Source organism: Musca autumnalis, unplaced genomic scaffold (assembly GCF_047663935.1).
Source record: "Musca autumnalis isolate F117 unplaced genomic scaffold, ASM4766393v1 scaffold_1, whole genome shotgun sequence".
Classification (NCBI taxonomy): Eukaryota; Metazoa; Arthropoda; class Insecta; order Diptera; family Muscidae; genus Musca; species Musca autumnalis.
Genome location: NW_027411644.1, coordinates 8,911,313 through 8,926,260, shown reverse-complemented (window position 1 = coordinate 8,926,260; position 14,948 = coordinate 8,911,313). Strand labels below are relative to the sequence as shown.

General features: G+C 36.6%; 1 protein-coding gene across 1 annotated transcript in view; it reads right to left on the bottom strand.

Moving 5' to 3' along the window:
- Window positions 1–14,948, bottom strand: part of Nlg3 (Neuroligin 3) — a 370,712-nt gene that overhangs the window by 40,639 nt on the left and 315,125 nt on the right. Inside the window, exons 5-8 of the mRNA XM_073964459.1 lie at window positions 11,719–11,964; window positions 5,711–5,908; window positions 5,171–5,551; window positions 4,958–4,994 (exon numbers count right to left, since the gene is read on the bottom strand). Of these exons, the coding sequence (XP_073820560.1) occupies window positions 4,958–4,994; window positions 5,171–5,551; window positions 5,711–5,908; window positions 11,719–11,964 (862 nt within the window). The remainder of the gene's footprint in view (window positions 1–4,957; window positions 4,995–5,170; window positions 5,552–5,710; window positions 5,909–11,718; window positions 11,965–14,948) is intronic.

Here is a 14,948-nt window from a genome sequence, read left to right as displayed (position 1 = left end):
TGTAGCTATGAAAATCTCTATAAGATTGGCCTTTACGGTATTTTCGTAGGTTTTATCATTTTTGGGATATTGAAGTTCAAATTGGGACAATGCATTGACTGTATCGCCCCCTTATAAAACAATGCCATGAAGGGTGCGCCTTAACTAACATTTAATGAAAACCGCTTACACAGGGGACGTTTTTGTGAATTCTTAAGCAACAATATTCATACATGAGAAAAATCCAAAAAAAAAAAAATCGCTGTAGGGACTTGTGGTTTCTAAGCAAAATCGTGAAAACCTGAACAACCCCTAAAAATGTCAACTTGAATCGCGATTTATTTAAAAAGCGCTCCGGCGTTTTTTTGTTTTTTTTTTCAGGTGTAAGTACCTTCCATTTAAATTTGATTCAATAGCACCGTGTATATTAAGTTCGTTTTTATATTTGTAAGACATCGAACTAATCATTTGCAATCATATATTCTAAGACGATCTAGCTACGTCCGTCTCTTGTAATTACTCTAGCGTCCGCAATAATTGAAATAGATCGCTCAACGTTTGAACCCGATTGTCCTTCTTCCATAGGCAGGTCAAGTTCGAAGATGGACTATATAGGTCCACGTTTGGGTATAGCCCCCATATAACCTATTTAAGGTATTTTGAGGATTTTAGCTACACTGTTGACCTAACTAGGCTTTTAGCTACTTTTTTTAAAGAATTAGCTGAAACTTGACATTTGAGGTTTTCAATAACCACTAAAAATTGTCAATATAAGTCCACGTTTTTTATAGCCCCCACGATTGGTTTCCCCCGATTTTCGGCATTTTGAGGATTTTAGGTACAATTTTTACCTAACTAGTTAAATTTTCACATTTGAGGTTCCAGTGATCCCGAAGCTTGTCCACCAAAAATCGTCCACTTGGGTAAATTTTTATACCCTCAGCATTTATGCTAATGAGGGTATATACACTTTCAAACGGGTACAATGTGCCTCATCGATATAATGGTTTTAGACCCTATGTATGTTTGGACGAAATGTATTTCAGACAATTTGAAGTTGATTTAGCCATATCCGTCCGTCTGTCTGGCTGGAGCGCAGGATAACTCTCGACCGGATCAAACCATTCGCTCCAAAATTTGGCATGTTTTTGTCCAAACTTAGTTTAAGTTCGAAGATGGGTTATATCGGGCCACTCCTTCCGGTACAAAAGTTCGGAAAATTTGTGCGCACGATAACTCTTGCAGGAAGTAACCGATTTGGTCCATACTTTGCACACCGTAAAATTTCTACCATACTTAGATGAGGTTCCAACATGGACTCCTTTGGGTACCTTCCACACAAAATTTCTGAAAAGTTCAGTTTAGGACCTGCTCCCGAATCGGGTTGATTTTTGCTGTAGCATCTTGTATTCACTGCCCCCATACGACGGTATCAGTTTCATCAGGGGCAAGTCCATACTTCCTGAGCAAATAGTCTGAAAGATACAAAAAACCCCTATGACACCGCGTGTAGTGGTAGGAGCGCAAGACAACTCTCGAATGGATCTGCCGATTCGGTCCAAAATTTGGCCTTCGTAATATTTTGTACAAACTTAATTTAAGCTAGAAGATAAGACATATCGGTCCACTCCTTCAGGTACCTCCCCCACAAAACTTCAAAAATGTTCGAAAAAATTGTGCGCACGACAACTTTTGATGGAAGTGACCGATTTGGTCCATACTTTACTTACTTAGTTGGCCCATTACAGAACATTTGTTCCATAGACCGAACTAAGAAAAGATCTCCATTCCTCTCTGTTTTTCGCTTGACTTTTTGGAATACCGCGCCTTTCCATTTCTTCATCCACTTGATTGCTCCATCGAAGCTTAGGCCTGCCGATTCTGCGTGCACCGCCATGTGGCATGTATTCATACGCCTTTTTAGCGGGTTCATCATCGCTCATTCTCATGATATGGCCTAGCCAACGCAATCGTTGCATCTCGATACGTTTAACTATATTCATGTCTTTGTATAGCTCGTCGACACCATCAATTTGGTCTTTTCGCCGTTTACCGCCAGACCCACTTTCGCAGATTCTGCTTCGACCTTCCTAAAGGTATCAGTTACTTCCTTTACTGATCGTCCCATGATGTCTATGTCATCAGCATAATGAAGTAACATGTGGCTATTGGTGTAAATTGTGCCATTTCTTTTGACATTTGCATCTCGTATTACCTTTTCCAGCAAAATGTTGAATAGGTCACATGAAAGGCTGTCTCCTTGTCTGAAACCTCTTTTGGTAAAAAATTCTTCGGAGAGGTTCTTTCAAATTTTAACTGAGGACCTAGTATCAGTTAAAGTCATCTTACAAAGCCGGATGAGCTTTGCGGGGATACCAAATTCAGACATTGCGTGGAATACCTTTGATCGGAGGGGACTGTCGAATGCTCCTTTATAATCGACAAAAAGGTGAAATATGTCGATCTGCATCTCTTGGGTCTTCTCTAGGATTTGCCGCAGGGTAAATATCTGGTCAATGGTGGACTTGCCAGGTCTAAAGCCACATTGGTATGGTCCAATTATTTCGATGACCATTGGCTTTAGTCGTTCGCACAATATCCCTGACACTATCTTATAGGCAATATGGAGAAGACTTATGCCCCTATAGTTTGAGCATACAGTCTTATCTCCTTTCTTGTGGACGGGACATAGGATGCTCAGGTTCCAATCGTCGGGTACGCGTTCTTCCTGCCAGATGGTGCTAACTAGTTGATGCATACACCTTATCAGCGCGTCGCCTCCGGTTTTAAACAGCTCGGCTGGTAAGCCATCGGCTCCTGCTGCTTTATTATTCTTCAGCCGGTTGATTGTTGTTTTTACCTTACCTTGGCCGGGCGGTATACATTCTATACCATCTTCTGGGATTGGATCTGTGGTATCATCGTCTTCGCTACTATTGGATACCAGCAGATTGGGGAAATGTTCCTTCCATATCCTGAGCACGCTATCTGTATATGTTACCAGATTACCATGCTGGTCTCTACAGGAGGATGTGCCTGTACCAAAGCCATCTCTTTGATGTTTCACTCTTTCGTAGAATTTTCGGACTTCATTCTGGCTCCTGTACATCTCGATTTTTTCACACTCCCGCTTTTCCATTTCTCTCTTTTTCTTGCGGAAAAGACGTTTCTCTTCTCTCCTTTTCTACCGATATCTCTCTCGCGCGCTACGCGTTGCTACTGATTGCAAAGTAGCTCTATATGCCGCATTTTTCTCTTCGGTAGCAGCACGACACTCCTGGTCATACCATGAATTCCTTTGTGGAGGTCTCTGGAATCCAAGTATGCATTTTGCGGCTGTTTGCATGGAGTGGGCAATATGTTGCCATGGCGTTGTTATGTTATCGGGACAAGTAGTGCTCGCGTTAAGCAATTGGGCTAGTTGAGTGGAATATGCTGTGGCTATCTGTTGTGTATGCAGCCTATCGATGTCCAACTTCCGCGTTAAGTCTGTTCGTGCTTTATTTGCAACGTTTAGACGGGTACGTACCTATGCTGCAACAAGGTAGTGGTCCGAATCAATGTTTGCGCCTCGGAACGATCGTACATCCAACACGCTTGATGAATGTCTTCCATCTACCACAACGTGATCAATTTGATTACTTGTTCTTTGATCTGGAGACAGCCAGGTGCCCTTATGAGTATCGAGATGATTAAATCTGGTACTGCTAACTACCTAGTTTTTGGCAGCTGCAAAGTCTATCAGCCTCATACCATTATAAGATGTTTCACTGTGGAGACTGAATTTCCCGACTGTTGGGCCAAAGATATTCTCCTTTCCAATTTTGGCATTAAAATCGCCTAGAATGATTTTAATGTCATGGGCAGGGCAACGGTCATATGTTTCTTCTAAGCGCTCGTAAAATATATCTTTGGTCTGTTCGTCCTTTTCTTCAGTGGGAGCATGAGCGCAAAAGTTTTTTCAGGTGGAAGTACATACTTCTTGAGAAAACAGCCCGAAAGTTGTAAAAAAACCCTATGACACCATATGTAGTGGCAGGAGAGCTCGAACCGAATATTGAGTTCGTCCACACTTTGGATACTGTAATAATTCTTCGAATATTAGATAAAATTCAATTTCAACAATAAATAGCTTATTTAATAACGATTTGCTATGACTATGGAAACTCTGTGCGGACATCTTTTTAACGATAGGGAAAAAGTGATAGAGCATTTCCTAATATTTTTTCATGCTCTACACTGCTATGTGGTGGTAATTATAACCCTATGGATTATTATTAATATTTTATTTTATTATGAGACCAGTATAGAAATTCGACTGATAAGTTGCTAAAATTTATTTTCTTTTTGTTACAACTACAAAAAAAACGAACGTAATTGTTGTAAAATAATCCATAAGTAAATTGTATACTTATTAAATTAAATATAGGCTTTTTTCGAGTTCTTGTTGTTTTGTCACTTGCTTTTCCATCGGATTCATGGCCTCTTCCTCATCATGTTTCACCATTCACCGCCGATAATCATTTGCTTCTTAACAGGACAGCATAACTCCTTCTCATAGATATTTAAAATAGTTTAGTTAAAATTGCACGTCATATTAAGAAAAAATCTTCAAATAATAAATAATTTACATATTTGCGATATTAGAACCCACCAAACTTAATTAAGTTAAATCTGTGAAATTCCAATATAATTTATCAGAATTTAGAAATGTAGCCGTCGAAAAGTCATTTCCTTAACTCTAAGCCATGAACCTTGTAATATATTTTCTACAATTACATTTAGCATTCCGTAAATATATCGCTCACCATTACATGCTTGTCTTTGGTTTTAAAAATGACTCCTTAGCAAATGAAGTAACGACCATCCCAGAATATCTATCACAAGTACAACAACTCAAGAGGACCAACACCAGCAACAACAACATAATGGGAAGTAATTATAAAAGGTATTTTAAGGAATGGCTGGCAAAACTTACCTTGATAACTTGTTAATGGCCGTTTTCCTCATTAATACTGCATAATTAATTGTGGAGAGGTTTTATTGGTTAGCATTTTGGGAATTATTTTTTTCACATTAAGAAAAAGAGAGCACCAAGAATGAAATAAAAGGAAGTGTTTAAAAGAAAATTAATAAATATTAATAAAGGGATTTTAATTTTTTTTTTTGCTATTGTTTCATTTATCCTTACCTATATTTTCCAATTGTCCCGGTGTGCCCCAACCACCATGCGCTGCATTGCCTGCCTCACCGCCCAAGCCACCACCAGATGACGTTGATGCCTGGGCATGCATATAATTGGGCGGCGGTGGTACATAGTCACCACCATCGATAACCACTCCGTCTATGCTGGGGCCAAATGCAAAACCAAATTCTGGCTGTCTAATAGGCACACTTAACAACTGGTCCAGAGGTTTTTCACGTAAACACTTCATGAAGTGGGCATGCGGCAAGTCCGGTGCACAGTTTACATGATGGGCCACAATGGCAGCATATTTGGCAGGATTACTGACTAACGACCAAGGTGCTAAGCCTGAACCTGACATTAGTATGGCTCGATTGAATAGTAAACCTGGTGTAAAATTGCCAAAAAAATAAAATAGAATATGTAAGTGAAAAACAATTATGGTTTGAGTTCAAACCGCCAAAGTGGCAGACAGACAAATATGCAAAATACCAAATAAGCAAATAAATTTTATATGCAATTCATTCTCGTCAAAAGTGTACCTACCTTCTGGCACAGCCATTGATGATATGAGAAAATGTACACAAGCAGCACCGGTGCCATGGCCAGCTAACGTAATACTTTGCGGATCGCCACCAAATGAGGCAATGTTTTCCTTAAGCCAATGTAAGGCAGCAATAATGTCCATCAAACCATAATTTGCTGGCAGTTTTGAGTAGCGGTCGGTATTGGCATTGAGGAAACCTGAAATAAAAAATATAGACAAAAAGAATATTTTATTAATATTTTTAAGCATAGAAAAAATACATAAAAGAATAATTTACTAAAATACTGGTCATTCAATAGCTTACGAATAAGCTTATTGTAGGAAATAATCCGTATTACATCTTTTTAATTTGCTAATTAACTGTAGACATTTGTGAGGGAAGAGAGTTAATTATGGACTACGACATCCATTTGTGGCAATCAATAAATATTGATATCTTAAGATTGGCAGTAAGGTTATTCAGAAGAAATAAACAAGTGAGCAAAGGCTATAGTCGGGACAGGCCGACTATGTGAGCTAAGCTTTTCACAGATAAACATTTCTTTTGTGGAGATACGAAAGCATCCAGTCAGGCTGGCCTTTATACCAAATGACGTAGGGATAACTAAACCAAAATAAAAATTCCACTTATTGGAAATTGGAATACCTGAGCGTGTTTTTCTACATTTCTAGTTTTTTAACACTGTTGGCAACGCATGAATTTAACTCAATACGCTTCTTCCTCTTTGGGATCTCCAATAACCACGTGATGATCCGATCAAAACTTAAACTTGTAGCGTGATTTAAAACAAGTAAGTACGTATCAGTTAGCTGTGCTGACGGAGAAATGCCCTCAGACACTGACCAAGAAAAAAACAACAAAACCAAACCAAACACAATAATTATGCCGTATATAAAATATATTGATTTTATATCACGAGTTTGCTTTAAAATCTGTAGGTACCGTAACGTGGGCTTATACCAAACATTTTTGGCAATCAAAATTAGTCATAAAAGACTCAAAATATTAAATTATGTTAAAATAAGTTTGAAAGAAATTTTTGAAAAGTGTTAGTGTTATCTTCCACAATATCCGACAGGGGTTTGAAGCTTTTGGGACATTATCTTAGGAAGTGTTGACTTACTCCGGAACAAAATGTACCATTGTAAATGAGACAATCTACTGAAAAAGAGTCAAAACGATGCGAGAGGAGCTCCTAAACTTCACTTTATCCGAGTTTTGTGTGGGAGGTACCCGAAGGAGTGGACCGATATAGTCTATATTTCAATCCCATACCGGACTGGATGAAATAATACGATGTGCAAAGCCTGCATCAATCAAAAACTCCCTGGGAGGATTATCTTGCGGATTTGCATTTTGGTTGGTGCCGTCAGGGTTTCTTGGAGCTTTTAAGTCAATATCTCAGGAATTATTGACTTACTCCGGCAAAAAATTGTACCGTCGTAAAGCGAGCCACAAAAAAAACTTTCTGAAAAAAAATTTCAAAACGATCCGTGAGGAGCTCTTGAACATCACTTTATCCGAATTTTGTGTGGGAGGTAGTCGAAGGACTGGACCGATACAATCCATATTCCAACCCGATACATGACTGGATGAAATAATACCATGTGAAAAGCCTGCACCAATCAGTAATTCCTGCGAGGATTATCTTGCGGATTTGCCATTTTGGTTGGTGCCGTCAGGGTTTCTTGGAGCTTTTAGGCCAATATATCAGGAAGTATGGACTTCCGCAAGAAAAAAAATTATATCGTAATAAAGGGAGCCGCAAGGAAAACTTACTGAAAAAAAATTTCAAAACGAAGGAGTGGACAGATATAGTTCATATTCGAACAAGATCTATATATGGAGAGAATAATACGATGTGCAAAGTTTTGACCAAATCAATTGCTCCCTTCGAGAGTTATCGTTCAGACCATTTTATAGAAATATTTTGAACTTTTGTGGGGAAGGTACCAGAAGGAATGGACCGATATGGCCCATCTACGAACGTAAACTAAGTTTGGACAAAATATTACTATACCCAAAATTTGGTTCGAATCGGTTGAACTGTTCGAGAGTTATCGTGCGCACAAGCCACTGTTAACCGATTTAAAAAAAAATAACTTCTTCGTAAGATATTATTCACCCCTTTAAAAGGAAGAAGAATCAATAGAAATCCGTTGTGAAAAAAGACATGTCCGTTTAAATTTGAAAATGTAAGAAACCCGAATTTTCACTACTTGTACCGTTATAAAAAAGTAAAACGAAGTGACACAAACTTACTAAAGGCATTGTCGTTGTCCATGGATCCCAACACGATATAATTTTTCATCAGAGCGCTTGAATATTTTTCTGGTCAACTTTTGTAGCACTGTACCATTTATCGACATTTTTCGAAAAGTTTGCAACTTCTCAAGCCAAAACTGCCTGAAGGAGCGTTCCAATGCTTTTGCGATGTATTAGAGAGTTATTAATTACTGTCTTGGCTACAATTTTTGTCCTTGTGTTCTTAAAAACGTGGATAAAATACTTCAAATCAAAATCGGGAGGCTCGATTTTCACCGTAGACCTATGCTCTAGTGGACTTTTTTGCTCAATTCAATCCTAGGAATCAGAAACGCGAAGGGCCCATTAAGGTTTTCAAATAGCCCGGCCTAGTATATACCCTTCTAGCCTAAAGGCTGAGGGTATAAAAATTAGATGCATTGCCGATAACTTCATTGTTTGACCACCTACGTTAACCATCTTTGCATCACTGTAAAGGTGGGATTTTTTATTCATTGTCAGGTTTTGGGTTTTGAAGGTACCCAACCAAATCTGTCACATTCGCCATTATAAATAAAATCCCAAGAATGAAAAATTGGGTTGAATTAGCGACTATTGTCATATTTCCTTTGTTTGACACATACTTTACATTGTTGTAAAGGTGATGTTTTTACTATCATTGTCAGGAATACACCTAATAGAAGCGGCGGAATAAGCGCTTTGGAATAAAACGTTGACTTTGCCTCTCTGAATATTATCCGCCCATCACCAAAATCAATAGGCTCCTTTCACTTCGGAACCCCCATCAACATCTAAAATTTGGTGACGATCCGACCAAACTTGCGACCTCGTATATATAAGTTTAGGTCTACGGCAATTTTTTCGTTGAGTTACAAACTGTATAATTACCAGACATTTTTGTGTCACTGGAAACCGCAACTGAGAAATTAAAGCCAACTTAGACCGAAAATATTGATATAAACACAATAAGCGATGTCAAGTTTTTTGGCCACTAGAAACCCAAATTACAGTCACTTAAAAAAATCGATAATACCTTCAAAATACCAGAATCCAATGATTCCAAAATATGGACATATATATGTTCACAATTTCTGGCGGAGAAATGTTTTGACCACTAGGAATTCTAAATGCCAAAATAACGGCTATTTCGGTCTGCAAATTTAGCTAAAATACCCAATGATAGGAACCTGAACATCCTTTGTCTAGTCCATAAGGAAGGAAATACTCGTAAGACCATGTTATACACTATAAGGACATAAGTCTGATCCCTATTGCATAACAAGTGGTATGCTGTATGAACGACTAAAATCTACGACCAATGAAATAATTGGCCAAACAAATGAAGCTTTAGACCAGTTAAATGTAGTGTTGATCAGATATTTACTATGCGCCCTAGTCTGGAATAGACGCAAGTGATGCAGATCGACACTTACCATATTTTAGTAGATTATAAAACATACTTCGACAGCCCTATACATTCAAGTCATATACATCCAAGCCGTGTCTAAATTTATGAATATATATCCATGTTTTAAATATAGACCAACATAGAAGAGTTACCTACCGATTTACGATATTTTGAAGCTTTTAGTCACATTATTTAATTTTATACCATACTTTACAACTTCAGTGTTGTACAGGGTCTTTACCCAAACATGGACCTATATCGACTATTTTTGCCTTGTTTATTTTATGGCTGTTAAAAAATCGAAAACCTAAAGTACAATGAAAGTGTGGCTGAATGCTTCAAATCTGAAGTCTGTAGGTACTGTAATTTGGGGCTATACCAAATCATTGACATACGAGCAAAACATTGACATCGTATAGAGCAAACATTTTTAGTAAGTAAATTTCTCATTTATAGAGAACTCGAAATATTACATTACGTTAAACTAAATATGAAAGAACTGTTGAAAACGTTTGAGAGTTATCTGGCACACTAGCCGGCAGGGGGTTTTTGGAGCTTTTGGGCCCTTATATCAGGAAGTATGGACTGACTCTGGAAATAAATTGTACCAAAATGTCAACTAAATCCGAAACGAGTCCTCAAACTGCACTTTTCCCAAATTTTGTGTGGAAGGGGCCTGACGATGGACAATATACTACATATTTCAACCTTATACATGACTGGATGAAATAATACGATGTGCACGGTTTTATACTAATCAGAAACTCTCTGCGAAAGTAACCTTGCGTATTTGCCATTTTAGTTGGTGCCGTCAGGGTTTCTTGGAGCTTTTAGGCCACTATGTAAGGATTTATGGACTTGCCCTCGAAAAAAAGTGTACCGTCGTAAATGGGACCGCGAGAAAAAAACCTGCCGGAAAAAAGTTTAAAACGATCCGAGAGTTGCTCCTAAACTTCACTTCAACCGAAGGGTTGGACCGATATTACCCATTTTCGAAATTAAACTTACTTTGGTCAAAATATTACGAAGTGCAAAATTTGGTTCAATCGGTTGATCCATTCGAGGGTAGTCGTGCGCACCAGCCAGACAGACGGACGGACATGGCTAAATCGACTTCAAATTGTCTGAAACAGATTTCATCGAAACATTAAACCATTATTTCGATGAGGCATATTTTTGGTCGTATAAAAAAGTATATACCATCTTTAGTCTAAAGGCTGAGAGTAAGAAAATTCACCATATTCTCTAACAAGAAATATTACAAATGAAATTGGAATTAATGATAAACCTATTTGACATATACATTTTCTTTCTTTGTATTAAAGTAAATCGTATAAATATGTGCATTCATATATGTATGTACATTAGGGCTATAACCAAAAAAAAAAAAAAAAAAAAAAAAACATACCACCCAAAAACAAAAAGGCGTTTCTAGTTCTAAAAAAACGAGTCAGCCTACACCACTACCTCTGTATATAGGATTTTCACTGGTAAACATTTTTAGGGAGATACTGCAAAGCTTTCATTCAGTACCAAGTGCTTTGTCGACAGTATTCAAATATAAAATTATTAGTTATTTTGGTTCAGTTAGTCCTAAGTCATTTGGTATAAAAGCCAGGGGCTGGATTCTTGTTCTATGGAAATTTAAAATGAAAAATATTTCCTTTATATTTTTTTTTTCATTTGACAGTTTTCTCCTTTATAAAAGTTTTCATTTCACATTTTCAACAGAAACAGAATCGAGCCCCCACATTGTGGTGTTTGGCGATTTGGCCAAAATTATGTATCAGCTTTCAGTATCAGTACAATGGTCCGATATTGAATATTAAATTCACTTTCACTAAAAAATTGCTTATTTAGGAATGATTTTCAGTCGTAAAAAGAAAAAAATAAAATAAACTAAAATAAATAACTGCAATGGGAAATTTGAATGCAATCGGTGCGGTAGGGGAAAAGTAGCAACACATTTCATAATATTTTTCCTTGCTCTACACGGCTATGTGTTGTTATTTTTTATATTTTCAAAGAATATAGTTATAACCCTAATGTACATATGTACGTATGTTTGTAACTAAAGATACAATTTTCATTTCATAGGAAATTCATTTCAATGGAAATAAATATACAATCCACATGATTTATTAATTCATTTTGATATTCGATTTCATCAATCACCATTGTTTTTGTTGTTGCCCAATTTCCTATGAAAATTGTCACAAAAGTAATACCACCAGCAGCTGTATATTAAAATAACTCTTAACCACAATCTTAATGGAGGTTAAAAGCATGCCAAGAAGCGGAAGAAAAACAAAAAGAAACACAACAACACTTACCTAGAAGACCCAATCTGTAGTTTATCGTCACCACTAGCATCTGACCGAAACTGGCCAACACAGAGCCATCATAGGGATTACCGCTATTCCATTCATATGATTCACCGTGAACGAAAACCATGACAGGCAGTTTTGCTTGTGAAGGGGACGATGAACTGCCACTAGCGCCACTACTGCTGCCGCTACCACCACTACTTGATGACGACGATGATGAACCACTGTTGGCTGAAGAATCTCTTGAGGCAACTGTAAAGATGTTGGAAACAAAGAGAAAATAAATTAAGGACTGTAAGTGATAAAAATCGCTTAAGCAAATTCTAAGCTTATATTCTACAGTTTATTTAGTTTTTCTAGGCCCATGGATAAATACTCAAGATAGCCTGCCTACCCAGACAGACAGACAGATGAAGATAACATGAAGGGCATTAATTAATGTTGCTGTTGTTCTTGTTTTTTTTAGATATTTCTTGTTTCATGCAGTACTTCTATTTGGTTTTGCCATTTGATTAAAAAATGTCAGCTGTCAATTACGATTGGAATTTAGATATCAAAAGTCTGACCCTTCCACATTTATGTCAATTAGTATTTTTTTCTCGTTTTTGTGCATGTATTATTCCATCTGTCAATGTCAGCATGTATGTGTTCATTTTTTCAATACAGTAAAGCCTCGTACGCGTGGCGATGCCCTGAGGTATAAAATTTATTTTCTTAATAAATGTATATAATAATGACCGCAATTATTATTTCATTATATATACATATGTATTTATATTATATGTATTTTTGATTGTTGTAGCTGTCCATTTGGCAAAGGCTTCACTTTTAATTTTATTTGCATATTAAATAATACAAAAAAGGGATTAAATATGTTAATGTATTATATAATTATGGTTTTTTATATCAGGTGACTGGAAAAATATTATTTCAGGCAATTTTTAATGACCACACTAAAATATTTACTCACATTCTGTTTATTAATTAAATTTAAATATTATATACTTTTTCAATAAGTACAAAGTGTTCAATGTATTAAGTGGTGAAACACTTACATACATATTTATGTACATATGTACATTATTGTTATGTTCACACTTATCACTTTTTGTTCAATGGTGAAATTTTATTCTTTAAATTTTTAAAATTAAAAGATTTGAATTAGATACTATATTTTTTGAAATGATAGCTGAATTGTGTTCTCATAACCAGCAAAAGTCGGAATATTTTACTGTCATATACTTCGGGCATATTTCTGTTGACATTTATATGGTAACATGGGGCGCCTTCCCCACTGGGGCGGTTATGCCATCGCCGATTTTCTCGCAAACTACAAATGAAAGAAAAAATCTGTTAAAGGAAAAATTGTGAGTTTAATGTAGGTTTACCATCTCCCAAAATTTGCAGTTGTGTCATAGGTATGACACGCGGTTTTGTGTTTTCAGGGTATTGGGAAAATTAATTATGGTAGGTATGTTGTGTGATATCTTCTTTACCTTTTGTGATATCAAAAACATATTTTATGCCGTTAAAAGACAACTACTGAAGATTATAAATCCAAATAATTCGCATGAAAAAATCAATTACAAATGTCAATATAGTAATATTATGAAATATGTAAGGGGTGGGGCGCCTACGCCATGATAGGGGTGTGGCGGATTAATGTTAGAAATGTGTAATGTTTAACTTAAATTTTTATGCCATTGATATACCACATATAATGTGAAGTTAAAGTCAATTATTATCCTAAACGTATCTTTTTTACTAATATTATGATTTTTGTACCTAAATTCAAGGTACCTACTTCAATTAAGTACTGACTCTGGTTCTTTTTGTGAATTTTAAAATTATTTTTGATTATTATAGTCAAGATATGCTAATATTTTTACCAAAAATAAAATTTGAAAAAAATTTAACGGTGTTGATATGAGAAGATTTTGAACAAAAACGTGGCGAAGGCGCCCCATGTTACCATATACTTGCTATTTTTTTATTTTCTCCCATCCATTTATAAATACACACTTTGTTACCTTTTGTTGACATCTTCTTTATGTGGCTTCGGTGTGTTTCATATGTCAATCGACGTACGTTTGATGAGTAAAGCCTTTAAACTGATATTGACCGAACAAGGATATTATATTTATTTCAGGCAATATAAAATGAAATATCTGTTGAAAGCTAGATACATAAATACATATGTATGTGTGTTTGAGGCTAGGTACATGGATTATACATTAATTGAGATATAAACTCATATTGACAAATAAATAAAAGTTTTAAAGGTAAATTATGTGACATATTGACCAAGGAATCGTTGTCATGTCTTGGTACGATTTTTATATGTGCTCAGAGATGTGTTGAAAAATATGTATTCAAGAGAAATAGGCCATAGAACATACCACTAACAAAATATCATGGTTCACAACGGGGACTGACACGTGTAGCTAGTTACCTTGTATGAAACACTAACATCAAAGGAAGAAACTTGTGGATCGATGGAATGGGGAGAAACAAATATCACTCTTCAACTGCCGGATCATAAAGCTGGGTACACATTGTCAGTTTTGAATGTCGATATTTCGCAATTATCGATAACTGTCAAACCGTCCAGCAACCACAAAACATTTTGCGGTTGCATGATGAATGACAAAAACTAACGGCCACACTAGCAAGCAACAACAAAGCTGTCATTCAAAACTGACAATGTGTACCCAGCTTAACACGATCCTTCATGTGGAAATCCGAGGGTGTCTGTAATGTCTTAATACATACTAAAATATTAATAAAAGCTAATACAGACAAGTCAGTGAAAACTAGCGTCAGCCACCATGGCGCCCGCGGGGGTTTGCTATGTGCACAAACACAATCTCACTTGTGGTGAGTTTCAATCTAGCTCTCACCACCGATCGGTTCTAACAAGAAATAAACAGGCAGTTGTTGTAGAAAGAGGGAGAATAACTCTCGTGCATGTGACACACACAAACAGAACTTTTGCTTGGCTGACCCTGGTGAAAACAAAAACTGTGTTAGACTGCATAAATTCACGGTATGGTGAACATGTTTACCAGGAATTGCAATTGACCAATCGAACTAAAACTTAGCACACTTTTCAGATTTCGATGACAATGCATAAAACTTGTATGGGTCAATTCTTTCCTATAAACCCATATAGCGGTACCAACAGATTTTAGGTATTTTGAGGATTTTATCTTCATGTTTAGCCCGAATTGGCTATA